This window comes from Arvicola amphibius, chromosome 2 (genome assembly GCF_903992535.2).
Source record: "Arvicola amphibius chromosome 2, mArvAmp1.2, whole genome shotgun sequence".
Classification (NCBI taxonomy): domain Eukaryota; kingdom Metazoa; phylum Chordata; class Mammalia; order Rodentia; family Cricetidae; genus Arvicola; species Arvicola amphibius.
This window is the reverse complement of record NC_052048.2, coordinates 35,467,191-35,488,024: the sequence shown is the minus strand read 5'-3', so window position 1 is coordinate 35,488,024 and position 20,834 is coordinate 35,467,191. Positions and strand designations below refer to the sequence as shown.

Sequence of the window (20,834 nt, the reverse complement as noted above, 5' to 3'; positions counted from 1 at the left end):
AATAGAGGCATGACAGTGAGAATCGTGGGAAGAGGAAAGTTTTAGTCTGCAGTTGTGACCCAGACGTAGAGAAAGCAAGATATGACTACCTTGGCCAAATAAGGTACCAAGACATGTGGCTAACACAGACAAGAATTTTGGGCTGATATAAGAATTAATTAATAAGAAGCTTGAGCTACTGGGCCAATCAGTTTTTAAAAAAAAAAAAAAAAAAAAAAAAAAAAAGAATTTCTTCCCAGGTGGTGGTAGCACACGCCTTTAATCCCAGTACTCAGGAGGCAGAGATAGAGGCAGAGGCAGGTGGATCTCTGTGAGTTCAAGGCCACCCTGGGCTACAGAGAGTACCAGGACAGGCTCCAAAGCTATCCAGAGAAATCTTGTCTTGAGAAACAAAAAACAAAAAACAAAAAACAAAAAACAAAAAAATTCTTCCCTAAACACAGGGTCCAAATGCTAGGATGAAGGTGAGCTACCACACCTGGTTAAGGACATAACTTTAAATTAAAATGAACCAAGAAAAAGTGTGCTCTTTAAAAATGAATGCCAAAGGTCAAAAGAAAATATAAAAGACCCACATCATCCTGTATCTGAAACCTCTTAAATTATTTCCCACATCTTCTTATTATTCAATTTAGAATATTAAATTTTTAAAAATCAGAATGGCATATAAAATGGAAATGGTAGATGAGAAAGACAAGAAACAAAATCAACAAGCAATATAAATAACTCACATTTTACTCATAAGATTAAACTTCTCCCCTCATCAATCTTAGACCAGCATTTAAACAAGTAATGCTATCGATTAACTTCTATTTCATTCCTACTAATTTTGCAGATAAGTACCACAGTACTGTACATGGTGAACATCCAAGAAACGTGCCCTCAAGGATGATGCTAGCAATGGTACTGCCAGGAAGGCAAGCACAAGAAAATGACAGAATTCATTGGGGTCTTCAAATACACAGACACATAAAAATAAATCTTAAAAAGCAAAATAAAACAAAACAAAAACAAGTTGAGGAGATGGCTCAGTTATTAAGTGACTTTGGTGGAAGCAAGAAGACCTGAGCTTAAGCCCCAGGAACCCCATAAAAAGCTGGGGCTAGCCAGGCAAGAATAGGCAGACCCCTGAAACTTATTAGCTAGCCAGCCTACCAAATTTTTTAACTTCAAGTCAGTAAGAAACACTTCCCCAAAATGAGGGGAGTGATCAAAGAAAGGCACCCAATACTGATATCTAGCTTCCATACCCTCACACACAGGCAAGTGTACCCACACACGTATGTACTGATCCCAAGCTTCCATACCCTCACACACAGGCAAGTGTACCCACACACGTGTGTACTGATCCCAAGCTTCCATACCCTCACACACAGGCAAGTGTACCCACACACGTGTGTACTGATCCCAAGCTTCCATACCCTCACACACAGGCAAGTGTACCCACACACATGTGTACTGATCTCTAGCTTCCATACCCTCACACACAAGCAAGTGTACCCACATACGTGTGTACTGATCCCAAGCTTCCATACCCTCACACACAGGCAAGTGTACCCACACACGTGTGTACTGATCTCTAGCTGATGTGGGAGGGTCTTCTGTTTGAGTTGATTTCATTGGTTAATAAAGAAACTGCCTTGGCCCATTTGATAGGCCAGCCCTTAGGTGGGTGGAGTAGACAGAACAGAATGCTGGGAAGAAGGGAAGTTAGTCAATCATCATGCCTCTCCTCTCTGGGCAGTCGCCATGCCTCTCCTCTCCGAAACGGACACAGGTTAAGATCTCTCCTGGTAAGCCACCCATCGTGGTGCTACACAGATTACTAAATATGGGTTAATCAAAATGTGGGAGTTAGCCAGTAAGAGGCTAGAGCTAATGGGCCAAGCAGTGTTTAAATGAATATAGTTTGTGTGTTGTTATTTCGGGGCATAAGCTAGCCAGGTGGCCGAGAGCCAGGCGGCGGGAAGCGGCCCGCCATCCACACTACATCTAGCTTCCATACCCTCACACACAGGCAAGTGTACCCACATGAACAAGTATACATGTTCCCCACCCCCCCAAAAAAGTCCTAATAGACAAGAGACTTTATAATAAGAAAACAATGACTTCAATAAGAGAATCAGAGAACCACATAGTTTCTTAATCTAGAATAGTACACCACCCTTATGGGACCTCACTAAGAAAATAGCTAACCAGAGTTACTGAAATGAATGTCAGGAGAGTTCAGAGTGCCAAACGTAACCATCTTTAGGATATAAACCTACGAATAAATGTGCAATTCTAATAGCAGTCTGGTGACATTTTTAGAGACAAGGTAAGATATCTCCAAGAATGTTCCAACAAGCCAAGAAGTCCTATACATGGACATGTGACTAATAATATGATTAAAACAATGCAAGATATATTTGGTAAAACATGCCTTTTATATCCCTTTGGGTGACCACATTCACAGTCACACATTCATGCATTTGACAGTTAAAGAGCAAAGCTATGTATAAGAGCTTTACAGAGAAGCAGTTGCACATCACACGCAGCATACCATATTACACATGCTGAGCAGATCTGATTAAGAATAGGTTAAAACATACAAATAGAACCAAATATAGTTAGTACACAACTGCATAGACACATATATTCTCTAACACTGTCCACTCAAACCCTAAGAACCCAGAAGCAATACAGCATCAACTATAAATAGTCAATTTATCCACACTTTAACTCTTAATTATTCAAAAGAGGAGATTTTCTATCAAATAGAAAAAATCCTATGGCTACATATTAGAACTTTCTGATGTGTGCAATGGCTATTGCCACTTCCCTTCTGCTCCAGTATGTAACTCTGCACTCCCTAACTGAATGGGTTGGAGAAGAGGCACACATAAAGGGCAAAGGCAGTTAGAGGTTAGTCACGAAACTGAATCATACCGTGCAAAATTCATGCTTTTTACCAGTTCATCTAAAAGACGATTATTTCTCAGGTCTGGTTCTGTTACTGCCTAGAAAAGAAAAACAACAGATGGAAAAGGTCATAAACAATAATTAACCTGTCACAATTCTGATTTCAAAATGTCTGACCTGACCTGTCCTGGGGCTCTCTGTCCCACTAGTCTTCTAGGAAAATCTCAAAATAAAGTAGATTCATCTCATACTAACAGGGAACTTTTAAGCCAGTGAATTAGGACCTGCTAACAGGAAGCCTGATTACAGCTCTCAAAAGCATGTTAAAACTATTTGCTATTTACTCTGCACTAAGACAAAAACCCAACATGAGCAAGGATTTTTCTTCAAAATACCAAAACTAGCTTTCCCCAAATTACTCAGCAACAGGAGAGGCTTTTAAGTAATAACACTGGAAGAGGCACTAACTATTCAAAGAAGGTTAAAAATAAGAACTCAAAACTACAGAAACACCATCCATCATTGCAGCATGAATGCTGTCTGGCGGGTGCTAAATCCAGCTGAACAAAGGCAGCAAAGCAGTGGCAATGACCTCCGAGGTTGGAGGCAACTGCACTGTTTAGCACAAGGAAACAGTTTAGACAAGTTCAGTGACATCCTGACAAGCTGTACCAGCCAGAGCAGTCACACCTCCAGCTCCCCAGTGTCCTTTTCAAGAGAGCCCTGTCTCTTCTTTCTTTCCCCAGACACAGGTTTAATTTCCTGTTCCATCTCATTCTCTGCCTGTTCTCACTGCAAGAACAGTCTCAAGGACGGACAGCACACTTGCTAATGTTTGTTCTGAAGGGCTGGTCTGGGAGCGCACTAAGAGACCAGGGTGAGCCTAGTTGCCATCAATCTCCTACCTCCTCTACAAATAAAATATCAGTTCTTCACAAAGAATCCCACCAGTAGTGTTCATTCAAAGTGAGAAATTATAAAAAGTTAGGAACCATAAAAAAATAAATTGTAGGAGTCAAAGAGTACTACAGCCTTCTACTTCACAAAATACATTAAGGTTATCAAAACCCCTGATGAGAAATGGAACAAAACCCAGGTCTCTTATGTATACTTTGGAAGTGTTTCCTGGAAACAGTCAAATGGTTTAATTCAGTCACTACATATAATCCCGTGCATTTTTGTGGACACAGAAAGCAAAAAAAAAAAAAAAAAAAAAATTGTCCCAATCAATAAAATTTTTACAAAGAAAAGAAAAACTTACCACACAACAAGTTGGGCACTGAGTTTTATAGGACAAAAATTTTCTTATACAGAGAGAACAATCTGTAAAAAGACACAAAATACAACATAGGAAGTTATGCTATTCCGTAACGGAGGAATCTGACCATTAACAAAATTCTGGCCTAAGACTAGAGGATTTCCAGCATTATAGCATTATAATTATAATTTTAAGTTTCTAGCACCTTCTTGCTCCACATGTATTTACATGTGTAACTAAAAGCACTGTTAAGGAAACACATCTAGTACAATGAATTTCTAAGCTCTCACAACTCTGTGAACACACACCACTCTCTCTTTGTTTCATTTATGAACCACAAGACACACAGAAGCCCTAGGTTTACTAAATACATGTGCCAGATACCTACACCCTAACTAACCCTGTGATGCCCACCACCCTATGCTTAACAAGTACTTCGGTGGCAAATGCCAAAACAACAGACAGGGCTAAGGTTTTTTACTTCAAAGAGCCAACAAAGTACAGGGCAACTACATTACAACTCAAGCAGGAAATAAGTATCCACTAAATTCTTCATAGCTGAGGCAGTGTACGATGTATTCCCAAAGCAAACTATCTGGTGTGATGATACCTCAATGGTGGCTCCTTTACACGAAGCCTAAGCTCAGCTGAATTAAGGAGACGTATTAAAAACAAATCAATTTAGTTGAAGAAACAAAAACAGTATGATTTTGATGGTGCAAGTATTCAAAAATAAAGTATTGCTGGCTCCAACAACAGTCCCAAGGGGAAAAAAGGAAGGGCCATATTATGGACAAGGACAAGCAAAAGACAGGTTGAGAGCCTCTGGGCATTGCAAAGAAGGTGGAAGTTGCCATTCAGTTGTGAGTAACCTGAAAAACCAACAACTCTCCTCAGATTCATCAGAAAAGCAAGGTCACAGGCTAAACTACTACCCCTCCCCTTAAAAAACTAGACAGGCAGCACTACAGGGAGGAGAGGCCACAGGCAGAAAGCACCTCATGAGCCAGAAAAAAAAATACTATACTGGAGCCAGCATCAAAGAGAATACCTGAAGTGTGACTGACAGTTGCTGGAGAGATCTGAAAGTTGGTACCAGGAGTGCGATAACATTCTGAAAGGTCTGACCATACTGGGGTTTTTTGTTTGTTTGTTTGTTTTGGGGAGGAGGAATGTGGACGACTTTGAGATTTTAGACTAGGAAAGCAGCTGAAGTAAGGCTTAGTGGGCCATCCTAGTAGGAGCTTGGAAGGCAACAGTGCTGAGAGCAATGTGGGACGATGAGAGGCCCAGCTCAAAAGGTTTTAGAGGGGAACAATATTAGCAACTGAAACAGAAAACATTCTTGTGATATTTTGGCAAAGAATGTGGCTACTTTTCACACTTGTCCTAAATTAAAAACAGATTAATTTCCTTGGTAGAGGAGACAGCTGAATACTGATTCAGTCAAGTAGTTCTTAGCAATCCCTCTTATGCAAGTCTACAGTGAAAAAGAGAAAGTGGGACAAAATTGTGTGTGTGTGTGTGTACACAAAATGTAGCTTGAGAAGAAAAAGAACAGCAGAAATGTTAATGTCAGAGTCAAGGACTGTGCTGAAAGAGCTGAGAAGACTAAAGAAAGAACTGTTATACAATAAAGGGAGGGGTGCACTCAGGGCAAGACCCCATCCAACAAGGAAATGCTTGAGGAACTTTTTGCTGCTAAAAACAAAGGAAAGCTTTTACAAATGTAATTCAAGGAGGGACTAGGCTCTTTGCCAATTGGGCAGTAAAATTTGTCAGTGTTATCAACATGATTCTTGCTTTCAGTCATGAGGATACACAAGTATAGTAGTTGTGGAATCTTCCTCAAAAGCTAAATAGAGCCATCACAGAGACTGATCAGGCATGTGGCAGGGGAGTGCCAGCACGGAGGCCCTGAAAGGCTACTGCATGAAGCTGTGACAGTGAAGCCTGGACTGTGCTGGGAGACCCCAAGATATCAGAAATACCAGAGCCCTTGACATCTGCCAAGGAGAGCTGTACACAGGGAGTGGAACCAGCCCAAGAACGAGGAGTGTGCTGCAGTCAGCAAAGCTGGAATGGAGGGAAAGAACCATCTAAATCCTGGCCTGACATCAGACAAAAAGCTAGAAGATTTGGAGTTTGTCCTGCTGGGTTTCAGCCGTGTATTGGCCCAGTATTTCCTCACTATGCCCCTTCTCCTCCATTTTGGATGGTAAGGTATATTCTATGTCATTGTATGCTGGAATTATGTAATTTGCTTTCTGATTTTGAGTTTACAGGAAGTAACAATTAAAACACTGCCTTGAATTTCAAAACAGACTTTGAACTTTTAAACTGTGTTGAGACTGAAAAACTATGGGGACTTTTGAAGCTTGACAAAATGAATTTTTGCATTATTGCATGGCCACCAGTCTATGGAGGTCAGAGAGTGGAATATGGTGGATAGATTGAAAATGGCCCCATAGGCCACTTGGTGGAAGGATTAGAAAGTGTGACTTTGTTGAAGAAGATGTGTCACTAGGGGTGGACTCTGAAGTGTCAAAAGACTCGGGCCATTCCCGGTCAGGTCTCTCTACCTCATCTCATGGTTGTGGATCAAGATGTGACCTCTCAGCTACTGCCCCAGCACCATATTGCCTGCCTGTTGCCATGCTTCCCACCGTGGTTGTCATGGACTCTAAACCTCTGAAACTGTAATCCCAAATAAACTCTTGCTTCTGTAAGTTGCCTTGGTCATGGTATCTTTTCACAGCAATGAAAAAGTAATTAAGACATACAGTAGTCTCCCAGCCACAAATTTAAGCCACAAATTCCTAAACATGGTTGCTGAACTCGGGCATCTACTGGGATGGTTACTCCTTTTAATTTAGTTTCCCAGACTCTCACTAACATTCAGTGGATGTGGATGTTTTTAAAAAAAAAAAAAAAAAAAAAAAAAAAAAAAAATTACGTCACTTTAAATCATATTAATTCAACAAAAATTTAATAATTATTTTTAGCTAGTAAGAAAACACCATCCAACAACTAAGGACCAGCACTCCAGAATGTCCAGAAGTACAGCTCTCCCAAATTTTGTGACCCTCATCCGAAACAGCAACACAGTGACTTTGGATCCAGTTTAACTAACCTGCTTAATTCATTCAAACTTTAAAAACTAAACACAAACATAGTGTTTATTGCTTCCTTCTAAAAAACAAGCAGAGTGAAAGAGAAAAACTGATTTACCATGATGAATCCTGGAGTGTGTAAGGAGCAGCAAGCAATAAACAACTAGGATTCAGACCCATCAATCCTATCAGTCCAAGACAATACCACATGATAGAGCTAGCTATAGACAGATCTATGGGTATTTCAAAGACCACATTATCTGTTGAAGAAACTTAACTGTACTTGTTATATGACATATCTGTCAGAACTCATTGAATATGCTCATTTTAATGTATGATTTTTATTGTTTGTAAAGATATTAAAGTTTATTTAGGAACAATCCCCAATGTTGATCCTGGCTATTAATATGACTCTACCTGGAAGGAAACTAACATTTGTAAAGACCCATTATTGATGTGGAATTCCCCCCTGTATGCTGTGAATATGTTTTACTACCATGGTTAATAAAAGAAGCTGCTTCAGCCTATAGCAGGGCAGAATATAGTCAGGCTGGAAGAGATAAGAGTAGGCAGAAACAGAAAGACACCATGTAGCTGCAGAAGGAGACAGACACCAGAACTTTACGCAGTAAGCCATAGCCTTGTGGCGATACACAGAATAATAGAAAAGGGTTAATGTAATATGTAAGAGTTAGTAAGAGTTAACAGAAGCCTAAGATAACAGGCCAAGCAGTGTTTTAATTAATGTAGTTTCTGTGTGATTATTTCGGGTCTGGGCAGCTGGGAAACAAATGGGCAGTCTCCACTTGCACATTGTGGTGGTTTCAATGAAACGGCCTACATTTTTCTCAGGCATTTGAATACTTGGTTCCCAGCTGGTAATGCTTTAGAAAGGCTTAGGAAATGTGGCATTGCTGGAGGAAGTTAGTCACTAGGAGCAGGCTTTGAGAGTTTAAAGACACTGTCCATTTCAAGTTCCATCTCTCCACTTCCTATTTATGGTATAAGATGGGAGCCCTCAGGCTCTACTTGCCTGCAGCCACAATTCCCTGCAGTGATAGTGATGGACTCTTATCTCTCTTGGAGGTACACATAAAACCCTTCCTTCCAAAAGTTGCCTTGGTTATGCTGTTTTATCACAGCAACAGATAAAGTAATGATACACTCAAAATGAGCCAAGCAGTGAGGGTTTTTTGTTGTTGTTGGTTTGGTTTTGGTATGTCTATTATATGAAGAAGCAACTGCATGGATGCCAATGTTGTGTGTCCTCAATCACCCTTCATCTTCTTTTTGAGACAAATTCTCTTACTGAACCTGAAATTCTCTGTTGTTACTGTTGTTTTTGCAGGTAGGTTGACTAGAGTGAGGCCCCAGGATTCACCTGTCTCTGAACACGAGTGCTAAGGTTATAGGTGTACACCACTACCCTTGGCTTTGATGTGGATGTTTAGGTGAAGGTTTCACTCTAGCCCACATGTCCAAAGAGTCTGGAATGTTTGTATGGAAGCTCTACCCTAAGCCCCCTCCCCTGGACCTGCCTCAGTCCAGACTCCATCCCTGAGAAAGCCCACCAAACAATGATCCCTCCCCAGAGATGCTCAAGGCCAACCACAGGGTATTTAAATTGCCTTCCCCCACAGAATAAACAAGTGGTTTTCTGGTCTTCCTTTCCCGTCTCCTCTCTAGGGGGTTGGAAAGTCATCCAGGAACATTTCTATCCATTAAAGGTGGGCTTTTTTCTAATTCTGTTTGATTCTGTCTGATTTGGATTATTGCATAAGAGGAGAGGCTTATCGGGGTGCAGAAAACTTTGTAGTGGGTAGTAGGGATCAGAATTCATGTCCTTACTTTGCCTGCTAAACCATCTTCCACAGCCTCAAGTTCTGCATATTAGTTCTCAGAACTATATGAAGTAAAAATTACTCAACAGTCTTTTCCATTTAGAGAAATGTTGGACAATAATTTTAAACTCCTCCACTTGGTAAGTGGCACTCAAAAGCCAAGTGTAGGTGTATCTATCTGCAAAGCTGACATTTGCCAACATCTTATTATGACTTTACAGAACTTTCTGTCAAAGCTTTTCCCCAATTAAACCATCTTTTTTTTAAGTCAAACTGAACTGATTTTTAACTTTCCAAAACAAATATCCACTTGAAAGCAGAGGACAAAAAAGATCCTAATCTAAATATTCAATAAACTAGATGGCCTAAATGACAGGTTAACTAGCCCCCACAACCTTAAGCTATCAAAATCTTAACAGAGTAGCAGAGCACTTGCCTAAGTATATATCTATGAGGGTATGTAAACCGACATCACCTAATAAACAGGTAAACAAATGAATAAGCTTATACACCAAGCATTTAAAACATATTTCTCATAAAGAAGATAAACAATTCTACTGCACAACTCTTTTCAGTATCACCCAGCTGCTAAGTGATAAAACCATCTGAATACTCTTCAATGAGGGAATTCTGAGGGAATCCAGATGGTCCTTGAATTATGATGGTTTGACAATTTTCCAGCCATAGCAGAATACAAAACAGTATTCATTCAATAGAAACTATATTTTACATTTAGATTTCCTCCGTCCTGCTCCCCATAATCTTCCCATAGCAATATGCAGTAAAATACTTTTGAAATGCCGGGCAGAGGAGGTAGGCATAGCTCCCCACCTCCAGTTGGTCAGGAGCGTCAGTTCGTTCTACCTGTACTGTGCTACATACAATAGGAAATAAGTGAGGTGCATTAACAAAATTTTAACTTAACAGTATTTTCAACTCCTGACAGGTTTACTGGGATATAATTCCATGCTGAAACATGTCAATATTCCTATTGTTTTGAAGGTTAAGATTTATAATTCCATACCAAGTGGTTGAAACATTTATCTGTCATTCTGCTAAAAGCAACATCCCAAAGCTTAACATATTAAAGTGATCAGCAAATAACCATATATTGCTACCAAAATCTTCACTGCTATAAAGTCAATAAAAAGCATATAAAAATATCCAAAGGGGGAGGTGGTAGAAAATGTAAGAACCTTGTAAGAAACTACCATATTCAAGATGAGGTGATGGCATAGACCTTCCTAAAAGTACAAGACAGAGCAATGGACGATGAAAAATGAACGTGTGACTGGATCTTCAGTGTTAATGAAAACTACTTTGTGCTTTTACTAACACAAAACAAAATGTACTTACAGTTATGAGAGCACTGGGGAATTATCACTGCAATGTTGAAATACTCAAAGCAAATCCCACAGCGAAGCAAATCATCTATTGTCTGAAATATTAAAACACATGTGTATCAACAAGACTTCAAGAACAGAATCAATGCCTGGCATACAACTTTCTCTCTATTTCCCTAAAACAGTTATTTGTAAGTTATACATATTCAAACTCTAACAACAGATAAACATGAAAGTCTAATGGCACACAGAGAAAAACCTCCCCACAAATATTCAAATTTGCTAGGTGTGGTGGTGGCACGCCTTTAATCCCAGCACTCAGGAGGCAGAGGCAGGTGAATCTTTGAGGCCAGCCCAGTCTACAAAACTAGTTCCAGGAAAGCCAGGGCTATTACACAGAAAAACCCTCTTTTGAAAAAACAAAAACGATTAAAAACAAAAACTTAAAAATTCAAATTTCAGATTACCCCAGTTGTTTTGTACAGTTGATACTGTGGGTTCCCATGCCCAACTGTTAGGCCTTCACAAAGGGCTCTGCGTTCCTGCTCTTCTTCTCCCATACTCTAGCTCTTCAGACCCATCCTCTGGCATATGGTAACCACTTGGTGGAAGACATCAACAATCCGTCACCACATAGCTTAAGGACCAAGTTGGAAACTAGTAAAGTCAAACAATAAAAAGCCTCTAGCAGGGTATAGGCACATGCACCTGTAATCCTAGCATTTCGGAGGCTGAGGTAGGACTCCGAGACTGAAATACCCATCCAACACTTGCTGCATGATTCACCACTGTGCAGTCACACGAGGAAGCCTTCAAAACAGCGAGCTTCAGTCAGAGCCAAATTGGACAACAAGCCAAATAGAATAGGAATTACTCTTGCAACTTAAACTTTAGTTTGTTTAAGTAAGGTAATGATAGTAACGTAGGCTGCTTTATTCTCAAGAAATAAAAGTTTGGGAAGCTGAGGAGGTAGCTGAAGGGTAGAGTCCTTGTCTAGCATGAAAGTGGCCCTGGCTGCCACCCTGAGCTACACACACACACACACACACACACACACACACACACACACACGGGCATGCATGCACACACACGATATGAATAAAAATGTAGACTACAGCTAGGGATGGTGGCACACGCTCCCCAGCGCTTTTGAGTTCAAAACCAGCCTGATCTACATAGTTTCAGGACAGCCAGAGCAACACTGTGAGACCCTGCTCAAAAAAAAACAAAAGCAAAAGTAGAATGTATTACACATATGAAGAAAATTCTGTAAAGAAACAATGAAGTGATAAATCTAAGATCAAGGAACTGAGGAGCACGGCAGGAAGGAAATTTGTTTCATTTTAAGTATTTCTTAAGCCACATGAATCTATTGCTTAAGAACTGTAGAGACTGAAGAGATGGCTCAGCAGTTAAGAGCACCAGTTGCTCTTGCAGAGGACCTGGGTTGGATACCACGGCTCACGACCATTTATGACTCTGGTTCCAGGGATTCAGTGCTCTCTTCTGACCTCTACAAGCACCAGGCATGCATGCAGAACACATACATATATAAGGCAAAACACTCAATGCACAAAATGAAATAAATAATTGTTTAGAATAAATAAAAAATTTAAATATAAGTAAATACCATTATGGTGGCACACACTTTTAAACCTAGCACTTCAGAGGCAGGAGCAGGAGGATCCAAAGTTAGACACCACCTTGAGCTAGACAGCAAGCTCCAAGTCTGCCTGGACTACACAGGGTGCCTGTCTCAAAATCAAACACAAACAAGTTGTCATTAACAATCCATATGATAAAATATCATAAAGCTATTAAAAACTTGTGCCGGGCAGTGGTGACACACATCTTTAATTCCAGCATTCGGAGACAGAGTTTGGGGTCAGCCTGATGTATAGAAGGAGTTCCAGGACAGCCAGGAATACACAAGGGAAAACCTTGTCTCAAACACGACGAAACAAGCAAAAACAAAACAAAAAAACCAAAAAAACAAAACAAAACAAAACAAAAACAAAAAAAACTATCTTAGGGAAATAAAATACAGTGCTTTCATTAAAAGTAAGGAGAAAGTCTACATCCAGGGCAGAGGCAGGAGGGTTACCGAGTGATTCTTAGTCAAAAAAAAAAAAAAAAATTAAAAAAAATCCACCCAAGTAAATATTACTTAAGTAAAATAATTCAGTGTGCAGTAATTCCTTAAAATCAAAGGCTAAGTACTGGGCCTAGGTCTTAATATCTGTTTTAAAAAAATGTGAGCCAGGAATGGCCACTGACCATGACTATAAACCCAAAGAGCTGGGCGATGGTGGTGTACACATTTAATCCCGCACTTGGGAGGCAGAGGTAGATCTCTGTGAGTTTGAGGCCAGCCTGGTCTACAAAGCGAGTTCCAGGACAGTCAAGACTGATACACAGAGAAACATTGTTGTGAGGGGAAGGGTGAAAAAAATAGCGCTCCGGATGCTGGATCAGGTGGATAGAGGCTAGGCTGGTCCTACTGAACTCCAGGCCAGCCAAGGACTAGAGTAAGAGCTTGTCTCATAAACTAATAAAATAAATAAAAGTTGAATAAAAGAGAGATGTGTCGTTGAAACAGGCAGGGCACATCAGGGAAAAACCGGTTGCGGTGTGCTAAGAACGAGGAGCACTTGTGAACCTCAGCGAGAAATGGAAAGCCATAGCAAGCAGATCCCATTTTGCTATATGATTATAAAAAAACGTCATCGGATGCAACGTCCAACCAAATCACGCGTGGTGTCACTGTTCACACACGAAGTCTTCCGAGGATGAGCTGTCACCATTGTTGACACCGCGTTCCGGTGACTTTATCCTGATGACGAGGTGCTTGTGACTGAAACCCAAAACACCCGGTTCGTTAGAGGGGTCATCCTGGGCTCACAGCGTAGGCCGGCTGCGCGTTCCCGAACAGTCCCGGGCGTTGGACCCGGCGTCGCGAGGCCGGCCAGGGCAGGGCCGAGGCGGAAGCGCGCGGCCCGTGCCGCCCCGCTCGCAACAGCGCCGTCCGCGCCCCGGCCTTCCCGGGACACTCACCTTCATCATCGACAGCCCCGGAGGCCACCTTGGCTCGGCCAGGGTCTCCATGGTCGCACCTGACAAGGCCGGTAGCTACCGGCCTGCCGCCCAGTCCTTCTACTCGAAATTCCCCGCGCTACACCTACGTCAGCAACGCGCGACGCGCTCGAGGCGAACGCACAGCATGCTGGGCGTTGTAGTTAGCACGCATCGGGCGAAGCTGAGCGTTCCAGGGCGCAGCCTAGATTGTTGCAGTCCTTAGACGGCGGGGGAGAAGAGGATGGTTGGAGGATTAAGGGCAGCTTGAATCTGCCTTAGAAAAGAAATAAACAAAAGATTACTGAAGGTGAATGAGAATTAGGAAAAAGACAGGAATCAAATGAAGTCTAAACCTTGATAGATATTTCAAGGTCTAGGCTCTTCTCTTCCCCTTCACGTCGTACTCTCTGGTTATTATTGAGATCTGTCCTGTTCCTTGAAAACATCTAAAGTCACACTTCTGTCTAAATCCCGCTTTCTGTGAGCGATAGTGGCATCCCCCAGAGCCACTATGATCTAAATAGGAACTCTTGCTTTAAGTGGGGGGAGACATCAAACGCAGTCTTAGCTCCACTGAGCACGTCCTCTACCACTTACCTACTCCCCACCCCCCGCACACCTCTAAAATTTTAAAGTTGCTTCTGCTCTTCAGAGATAACTACTGTTAATATTGGCACTTAGTTCCCAGATGTTTCCCATGCAAACTGACAGAATTTCTCCTTGACCAAACTTCTGTTAGGCTCTCGAAACATCTCCTAGCCAATCTTCCTCATAAGGTCCAGTTTCAGCAAAGAGTAATACTAAATTAGTTTAACAGGAGCCCACGTTCTTCATATCAAAACACTCCGACTTCTTGATAGCTTCCTTGTCCTCATCTTGTGTTGCGTTTCAGATGGACAGGGATCCTGGCAGTCGGCAGTAGGGAGTCAAGGAATCCTAAGTGCTCAGATGGGAAAGATGGAAAATTATGCTGGCAATAGGGACCCAGGAAATACTGAGTGTTATAGCCAGGATAAAAGAATATTCTGGCAGTTGGGAGCCAGGGAATAACACAGGTCATAGTAGGTGTAGCAGCTTGCAGCCTTGCTCTAGGGAAAAGTTTCCCCAATGTAACAGCTCTGCTCTGGCAGGAGGGGGCTTCCCCTGGCGAAGTTGTTACAGTTACAGTTCAGTTCTGGTATACCCAAGTGTAACAACTCCGCTGTGCTAGAGGAACGTTTCCCCATTGAAAGTGTTATAGCCCTGCCTGGTTCTGGCATTCTGGCAAAAAGTTGTTACTTCTCTCCTCTGATCCATTCCAGTGAAAGAAGTTCTCACCCAAACCTCATTAAAGAGATTTATTGGAGAGAGAAGAGTCCCATGAGAGTGGTTGCCTCTGCCAGGGTGGAAAAAAATGGTAGCATCAAGCTGAACAGGTGCAGGGCTTCTTAGGGGCAGAGATTTTTCCAGGGAGATTTTCAGGGTGGGAGTTGGTCAGATTTCTGTCCCTAGAGCTCAGATTAGCTAGATCTCTGCTCAGGGACTGGTTTGCTTCCCTGGGCAGGGATTGGTTGGTTTTCTGCTTAGTTGGTCAGGGGCAGATTTGACTCTGGTTTCAGGGCCAAATTGCGTTTCTGTCACTGGCACTTTTTAACTTTTGGCTCTAATTTCAGGGCCAGGGCATATTTCTTTCACTGGCTCTGATTTTAGGGACAAAGTGTGGTTTTGTTATTGTTGTTTGTTTGATTGTTTTTTGTTGTTTTTTTAGCAATGTTTTCAGAGTCAGAGTATGTTTCTTTGGTTCTGGGTTCAGGGCTAAAGTTTTTCTTTTACTAGCCATAGTGTTTCTTTGACTGGCTCTGGTTTCAGGGCCAGGGTGGGTTTCTTTGACTGGCCCTTTTACCCCATACATCTCCCAGGTGATGTCTTCCCGCCCTGACCTGTCTCCAGCAAGAATCATTTTAGCTGGTTTAACCAGAATCCCATCATCTAGATGTAATGCTGACCACTCAACTCAGCATTCGTCCTCTGCTTTCTGTGGGCCTCCACTTCCCTAGGTCTCAGGGGCCACAAGTTAGTCCAGGTGCCACCCTGCAGCTTGCCATATCACTGACACACATGTGCCCCATGCAACCACCCATGCAGCATGTTTGTTTTGAAGGCTTACATTGGGCCAGGCATGTGAACTCTCCTGGGAAATAGGCAGAGGTGTGGCTGTCATAGACTCTTTACAAATGTGAAGACTGAGACCCAACAGGTTAGAAATTCATTCTTTTGAGTTGTATTCATAAAGGGACCTCTGTACTCTGAACCAATTAATTTTTTGTAGCCTACACTCACATATGAATTGGACAATAATGACATGAACAACATTTAGACAATAGACTTTAATATCCATCACAGTAATAGCTAACACATATTAGAGCACCTGTGTTCAAAGCACATGCAAGTGTTTTTACATCTATGCACTTATTTGGCTTGTTTATCATTCAGATGAAAGAGAATAGGTCATTAGTTCAGGGCATTTTGCTAATAAGTAGAAGCACGGTTTGAACTCAGGCTCTCTGACTTTTGAGAACATACTACTTACCACAGGATATTCTCATAATAATCCAGCCAAAGCAATTCTCACAGATATAGGAACAGAGTGTCAGAACAGCAAAATGATTCATCAGGATCACATAATTTTGTCAATGGCAATGCTCAGGGTTGAACCAGATTTTTAACTTCAACCCAAAGAGATCACCAGAGACACTTTATTTGAGCAGACAGGAGCACACAGAGCAGAGCCAAGTCTGAGAACCCCAGGACACTGGACTGAGCAAACCAACAAACAGGCTAAATGGAGGATTAGGGGCCTGGTGGATATGTACCAGCCAATAGGAGAAGAGTGTACAAATGAACTAGGTTGAGTTGGGTGTTGCTGGATAGTTGTGGATGCATCAAGAGCAGGTATCTGTGCAAAGATAGGGCAATACAATAAAACTAGTGTACAGCAGTTATTCCTTCATTGTCCTCTTTGGATAGTGGGTAAGTTGACAAATGGCTGGGGGAAGAGGGGTAAGAATAGGGAAGAAAGGAAAAAGGAAGGGATGGGAGGAGGGAGGGAAGGAGGAAGGAAGGTAAGAAGGGAGACTAGGCAGAGGTAAGGAGGCACTCCCCTCTCTGTGCAGAGCCTCAAGGCCACGCCCCATGCCATTCATCTCTTAAACCTTGCCACCAGCCACTTGGTGAGACGGCATGAATGGACAAATTACCAGTGAGCTCACATTCCCAGGCTGTCTTTTCCTCCTGAGCTCAATGCCTCTGTCCTGTTCTCTTTGGCAGCAACCAGGGAGCTAAACACTACTCCAGGTCACCTCTGGACCTGTGGAGGAAAGTTCCAGGGAATAAGCAGGTCCCAGGAGGCCACCATGGGCTCAGAGCAATACATTGACACCTTCCCTTAAACTTCAAGAACCATTCTCCTGTAACAAGCTGCCATCTGTCTCTGTGACATGTGTCCTTTTTTTTAGATCAATAAAGAGTGTGTGCTTCTTTATTCAGGAACAAAAAAAAATGTTCTGTATTTTAAAAAGATACTAAAGTCAGAAGGATCTCCCACAACACTTAGAACCAAGCAAAGAGCCAGTATAGGGTAGCTCCATAAAAGACAGTTGACCAGTAAACTTGAATTTCAAATACAGAGAATTTTGAAGTGTAGTATGCCACAAATATTGCACATAACCTACTTATAGTTTTAAAAATTATTCCCTGTTTATCTGCAGTTAATTTTTAACCTGGTCACCCTGTGATTTTATTTGCCAAATCCAAATAGTCTAATCAGAGGGATGTGCTCCCAGCCATGTGGGACTTGTCTTGGACTCACCCTTGATGTTTCATGGTCCTGAGAGCCTGTCAAAAGTATCTTTGCATCTTTCTTTCTCTCTACCCTTCATCCCCTCTTCTTTGAGGCACTGCTTCACTCTCTTAAAGCGCTTGGGGTTTTGTCCCTCCTTCCTTCCCATCTTCCTTCTCTCTCTCTCTTCCTTTCTTCCATTCTTGTTTTTATTGTTCTTTGTCTGTTTGTCTACAGTACTAGGTATCAAACCCAGGGTCTTGAATGAACTAGGCAAGCAATCTCCCACAATGCTATATCCACAGCTTCCGCCCCCATACACCTTTAAGGTTTAGTTATTTTGTATTTGAGTGTCCTGCCAACATGTCTGCCTGTGCACCACATGCATGCTTGGTGTTTGCAGAGATCGAAAAAGAGAGCTGAATCCCCTGGATCTAGAATTATAGATGACTGTGAAGTCCAATATAGATATCAGAATTCGAACCTAGGTCCTCTAGAAGAGCATGAAATGCGCTTAACCACTGAGTCATCTTTTCAAGCCTCAACCTTTTGGTTTTTAAGACAAGGTTTGGCTATGAAACCCAGGGTATCTGCTTTTACTACCCAATCTGCAGGGCACTATAAGACCCAGCCCTTTTATTCATTTTAGTAGATATTTCCAGACCCTTGAAATCTTTGCCAGGGCCTGAACTACAGAAGTAAACAAATAAGATGTGGTCCCTGATCTTGAGGGGCTGACATGCCGTGGTGTTGGAGGGGTGTGGGTCAGGGATGGAGACAATATAGACAAGGAAGTACAAAAGAAAGTGAATGAATACAAATTCCCTTCCATGGAAAATGGGTGTTAATATAGTAAAAGTTGATGGTTTAATGGAAGACACCATGAATTGGGCAACCTGGGAAGTCTCCTACAGGAGGTAACATGTGCATAGTGACCCATTTTGGAAAATATACTGGCAGTCATGTTAAAACCTAAGGCAAGGAGTTGGCAAAGTGTCTAGATTTCAGTGCGTGTTAACTTGAGCAAGTAGTTGCGCCTCTCTATGCCTCAACCTTCTCGTCTGTAAAATGAGCCGATCGTAGCATTTGTTTGAAAGAAACTTTTAAGATACATGCTAACGCCTTGCAATGATATTTGGAATTCAAATACGAATCAAACATAAAAACACATGATTTTAAAATCTGAGTGATAGATATAACAAATTTACTATATTACTCCCTGCATTATTCTTTGAAAATTTCCATCAAAATTGAGTTTACTGTCTGCCATCTTACAAGTGGCCACATGGGGGCAACAGAGTATCATACAAAAGTTCCATACAACCACCATGCTCAAACTAAGATTGAAACAGATGGTCAATCACCCCATTAATCCATAACTTATTTATATCTTTTCACTTAATGGTCTTTAATGAATTCTGAGCATGTTCAGGACCTTTTCTGAACCCAAGGAAGAAAAAAGTCAGGGCGTGATTTCAAGCACCTTTAATCCCAGCCCTCAGGAGGAAGAGGCAGAGGCAGGCAGATCTCTGGGAGTTCAAGGCCAGCCACAGCTACATAGTGAGACCCCGTCAAGAGAGAATGAAAGAAAGGGGGAGGGAAGAAAGGAGGAAAGGAAGTATCCCCCTGCCTCACCCCTGCCTTTCTGAGGTCACAGGTGTAGTTTCTGAAAGACACTAAGTGGGCTGTTACTAGGAGGCTCTTACTAGTACTGCTGTCTGGAATAGACCATCTTCTATGTAATGATTAGTTCACAGAAGCATGTGACTCAGGACCTTTTCCTGCTAATGTGGCTAAGTACTAAGGTGTGAGGCTGTGCTTCCTTAGGGCCATCTTTATCACCACTAGGGAAGGAGCAGGATGGGCAAATGGACCATGTGAGGGAGGGAGAATTGAGAGGAAGAGATCCGGAACTAGGCATCTTGGATCTCACCTTCTCATCCTCCACTCAGTTCTATCCCTGAGCCCTGGGTGTGTGTGGGGGGAGGGGGGTACCAAGTGTACCTTTTCACGTAAGTCAGGCCGTGTTGGGTTTCTGTCCCTTTAAACTAAGTCCTACTTAATGCATTTCTCCACAGCTTTAAGGCAGCGAGGACCAAGCTATTGTCAAGGGATGAAAGACCTGTGCATGTCAGTCCATAGAATTTACAATGAAGAAAGGAAATCTTTGGCCCCTTCCTCCTCCTGAGGCTGACCACCAGGGTACAGTTATCAAAGTATTGAAGTCCAGCAATCAGAAGCCTCCTTTTAGCTCACCGAATTAAAATGCCCAGTCAAAACAAACCAATTCAGGTAGTCCTGTTGTGGGATACCTGATTGCTCTGTGAAACTCTTGAGACCATGTTAATAAAATTAACTTTGGAGGTGGATCCAGTGACTAGTTGGCAAGAATTAGCCATAGAGAGTATGGAGGACCCAGGAAGATAGATGAAGAAAGGCAAAGAAGGAATAGGGAGGGACTTAGAGATTCTGGGCTTTGGGGCTGTCCTTTGTCCTTGTGGGGCAAATAAATCTCTTTGTGCTGAAAACTTGGTCTTGATGTGTCTGGTGCCATCTCCAGTCCCTTCAGTGAGCCACTGGCTTCCACAGTGAAGAGTGTGAATCTGTTCCTCAGAGGGAGAAACACATCTTCAACCTTCAGATGAAGCAAAACAAAGTGATCAGAAGGGTAATTTCCCCCTGGTTTTTTAGTGTGTGTGTGTGTGTGTGTGTGTGTGTGTGTGTGTGTTGTGTGGTATCTGTAAGTGTTAAGTTTAAGGTTTTTTTGTTTGTTTATCAGTTGTCAGTTGGTTAGTTCTGTGAGACAGGTCTCCCTCAGCAGCTTAGGACTAGAGAGAGCACTGGCCTTGAACTTGAGGGAATCCTCTTCCTTTGGCCTCAGATTTCAAGGGTGAGCTAGCACTCCTGACTACTCCCTTTTTCATACTTCAGGTAAGCAGAAGCTGTTCTGATGTAGGTGTGTCTTCTATCTGATGATTTCATTGGTTAATAAAGAAACTGCCTTGGCCCATTTGATAGGCCAGCCCTTAGGTGGGTGGAGTAGACAGAACAGGAAGGAAGTGAGGCAGATGCCTCAAGCAGTCGCCATGACTCTCCTCTCCTAGATGGATGCAGGCTAGAATCTTCCTGGTAAGCCACCCCTCGTGGTGCTACACAGATTACTAAAATTGAGTTAATCAAGATGTGAAAATTAGACAATAAGAGGCTGGAACTAATGGGCCAGGCAGTGTTTAAATGAATACTATTTGTGTTGTTATTTCAGGGCATAAGCTAGCCAAGCGACTGGGAGCTAGGCGGGATGTAAAGCAGGCCTGCCCGCAGCTCATACTACACTGTTCCTTTGTAATATCCTTGCAGGATAGACCAGAGGACTAAAAAACACAGTAAGGCTCAGAATCTCAGCTATAACCATCCCCTTCCCTTTCTCCTTTATCATTTTAATTAATTATTTATTTATAGGTGTGTGGCTTGGCAAGGTATGTGCCT

At 42.2% G+C, this 20,834-nt stretch overlaps 1 protein-coding gene across 1 annotated transcript in view; it reads right to left on the bottom strand.

Annotated features, from left to right (window-relative positions):
• The window catches only part of Rad18 (RAD18 E3 ubiquitin protein ligase), a 95,077-nt gene extending 81,452 nt beyond the window's left edge, over positions 1 to 13,625 (bottom strand). Inside the window, exons 1-4 of the mRNA XM_038320437.1 lie at positions 13,511 to 13,625; positions 10,470 to 10,551; positions 4,163 to 4,224; positions 2,929 to 2,999 (exon numbers count right to left, since the gene is read on the bottom strand). Coding sequence (XP_038176365.1) covers positions 2,929 to 2,999; positions 4,163 to 4,224; positions 10,470 to 10,551; positions 13,511 to 13,561 — 266 coding nt within the window. The 5' untranslated portion in view covers positions 13,562 to 13,625. The remainder of the gene's footprint in view (positions 1 to 2,928; positions 3,000 to 4,162; positions 4,225 to 10,469; positions 10,552 to 13,510) is intronic.
• Positions 13,626 to 20,834: the final 7,209 nt, after the last annotated feature.